Here is a 2,926-nt window from a genome sequence, read left to right as displayed (position 1 = left end):
AATGTGCGTGATCAGCAAATGTGTGAATTTTCATGTTTGCTCGTAAGTGGCTATTTTTGCCCGGACACCTGGAGTCGTACTGTGACAAGGGCAAGAAGACGAAGTAGATGGCAAAGATTAACAGGCACCCGCATCGTAAGCCTCGTCGCTCCTGACTGAACGTGAGAATATTTCGTTCATGAATATTCTAACAAAGCTTAATTAAATTCTTCGTGCATCCCTTGTCAGCGTTCACACCTCTCTTGGTAAGTTATGGGGAAGGTGACGGCAGTGACGGGGATACAGTGGAGGGGGAGGGGATGGATGAGCGAGTTGAGGGGAAGACGAAGGACAAAGATTTGGAAAATTTTGACGAAAGGACGAATACGAGAAATACGTGAGACCAAGTGAAGTATGGTATTGAGAATATCTAGATATACAGACAACAGATAAAAGTGAGACTATAATGCAAAGGGCTTGATGAACGAATAAACAAATAAACAACTGAAGATGACGACTGCGTGAGGTTCCGTCCCAGCGAGAGGGTGAAAGTGATGAGGAGAGGGAGAGGGGTGGATGGGATGGGGGAGAGGGTGAGAGCTACGAGAGTTTGTATTGATTTTCTTTGTGTGTAAGAAGCTCTGTAAACTATATTCATAGAACGTGGCGATACCAGTAATGATTTGGAATGTAAATGGATTGAAGAAATGGGAGGGAATGTTTACATCTGCATTTCTTAGAAAAGAGGGAGAGAAATTATATACGCGAAGTCTGATTTAGGTGTCTTATAATAAACCAGTTTGGGTTTACCGTACGAATGTTATTTGGGAAAGATGAACATTGCTATCAGAGTTGTGAACAGAGTTATACAGTATCCATGCACGGTAACACAGGTCTACAGAATAATTAGTACTACACTTCTCACAGTAAATATCAAATGCCCATAAAGAAGAAATCATTGCCAGTAAAACACACGTGACTTACTGTGCAAATCCTAGAAATGTAAAAGCACTGTTGTGTTGGATGTGAGTAATGGGACAGACTTTCCTTGGAGGTTATGGCAGTGTTATCCCAGACAGTGACGAATTTTAGAACGTCTTTCGAATATTAAAGTGAAGCCTACCATACTCCTACAGTAAATTAATGGTAGAACTCCTATACAAAGCTCCCATAACTGTGATCTAAATTCTACCTTGCAATATTCGTCAGCAGGAAACTTTAGTAGAAACTAAGATCAGTAACTAGCAATTCTGTATTTAACATTTATCAATGATATAGAAGACACAAAAACAAGGCTACTAAAAAAACACATGATATATGTCCAAGAAAATTGGAATAAATTCGAGCTCTGTTTCTTGATTATTCAGAATTCGACATTAATATTGTATGGAAATACCCTTTTGTCTTTAATCTAGCAATAATACAGGAGACACAAAAACAAGGCTACTCATAAATACTTAGTAAGTGCCATCGGAAAGTGGGTTTGTTTATTTCTTAATCATTCAGAATTAGATGTTATGGTATGGGAATCGAGCAACTTTGTTTTGAATATTTTGTTTAACCTAGCAATTATGTAGTATATCAAAAGAAGATTATTCTAATACAAACTGTAGATGTACTAGGAAAGTGGCATATTTTCCAACTATGTTACCTAATAATTAAAAATTGGGCAATATTGTTTGTATGAAAATATTCAGAGCAATTTTGAACGTTCAAAATCGCTGTCACTTAAGCATTAGTTTTATTTGTTAACTTTAAATGTAATGGACCAATTAACAATGTAAGTGAGGCATTACAGTGTCAGGATCAAGTACACGCAGGGTACCTTACCGATCCTCCCCCTCCCTCCCTCTCCCTTCCCTCCCTGGACAATCCCGCCCCCTGCACCAGGCCCTTCCCTACTCCCGCCTCCCATTCCGCCCCTCCATCCTTCCTCCTCTTCTCCCGGCACATGATAGGCCTAAGTTTTACCGCACCTCCACGATGACGCGAGAGCTAATGGAGCTCGAATGGGTTTTACTGGTTTATAATTTTAGAGTCTCGGGTATCTTTATGGCTTCGTAGCGATTTTTGTGCTAGTGGAAGGGGAGGCTTCATAGGTGGTGTGGGCGGGCGCCCGGTTGAAGGGTGTTACCATCCCGTGGGTGAGCGGGCGCGCCCCAGGCCCTTGTTGGAGGGACTGCGAGGGGCCTACACGGGTCAGGGGTCGCGGGGGGCGGGGCATAGCTAGGGTGGGGTAGGGAGGAGCTGGAGGGTGCAAGGAATAGGGAAGGGGGGCGGGATGGGGAAGCGGGAGGTGGGGGAGCTAGCGGACCGTGGGAGACGGAGAGGCCCACGAAGCTGCCCATTCCCAGCGTGGCTAAGGGACGCCCCCCGTACAGTTGAAGAAGAGCCCGGCCCGGATACACCCGTGTTGTGCCGCTCACCCGACGTCCTCTGATCCTGCTTGTGTCTTGTTGCCTCCGCTACTGTGTGTGCCATCCCTTGTGCCACCCCCGGGTGTCACTTGCTACAGCGCCGTCTCTTGACACGGCAGAGATTGTGTTAGCCCCGTGCAACGCTTCGTAGTCAAGAGAGGACGCAGGCGCCCCCGCCCCTGCCAGCAGCGCCGCCATGGGCAACGTGCAGGTAGGCGCCTTGACTTCCCGTGTTACGCTTGCGTGAAGACCGGTAGCGGTCGCGCGCGGGCCCTCCCACAATACCCGGCGCGGCCACGTGCCACGCGACCATTTGGTCATGTAGCTCCAACACGTGACTTATTTATCAGCCAACACGCGTGCCAACAACCTCGTAACGACACTAATGTTTACCCTGGCCAAAGCAGCCGCATGCCTGGACGGTGTTGCTTGCAGGCGGGGTCACGGAGACGTAACCTTATCTGGGAGAATGTTGCAGGCCGGTCACTCGCCCTTCCAGTTATCACGGTCACAAGGTTTCAGGTCACGGG

The 2,926-nt window shown here is 46.9% G+C and overlaps 1 protein-coding gene across 1 annotated transcript in view; it reads left to right on the top strand.

Annotated features, from left to right (window-relative positions):
• The first annotated feature begins 2,393 nt into the window (after window positions 1-2,393).
• Window positions 2,394-2,926, top strand: part of LOC125034681 (protein odd-skipped-related 2-like) — a 51,232-nt gene continuing 50,699 nt past the window's right edge. Inside the window, exon 1 of the mRNA XM_047626581.1 lies at window positions 2,394-2,607. Within this exon, the coding sequence (XP_047482537.1) occupies window positions 2,593-2,607 (15 nt within the window). The 5' untranslated portion in view covers window positions 2,394-2,592. The remainder of the gene's footprint in view (window positions 2,608-2,926) is intronic.

This window comes from Penaeus chinensis, chromosome 18 (genome assembly GCF_019202785.1).
Source record: "Penaeus chinensis breed Huanghai No. 1 chromosome 18, ASM1920278v2, whole genome shotgun sequence".
Classification (NCBI taxonomy): domain Eukaryota; kingdom Metazoa; phylum Arthropoda; class Malacostraca; order Decapoda; family Penaeidae; genus Penaeus; species Penaeus chinensis.
Note: the sequence above shows the minus strand (reverse complement) of the source record. Positions and strands in the feature narration are given on the sequence as shown.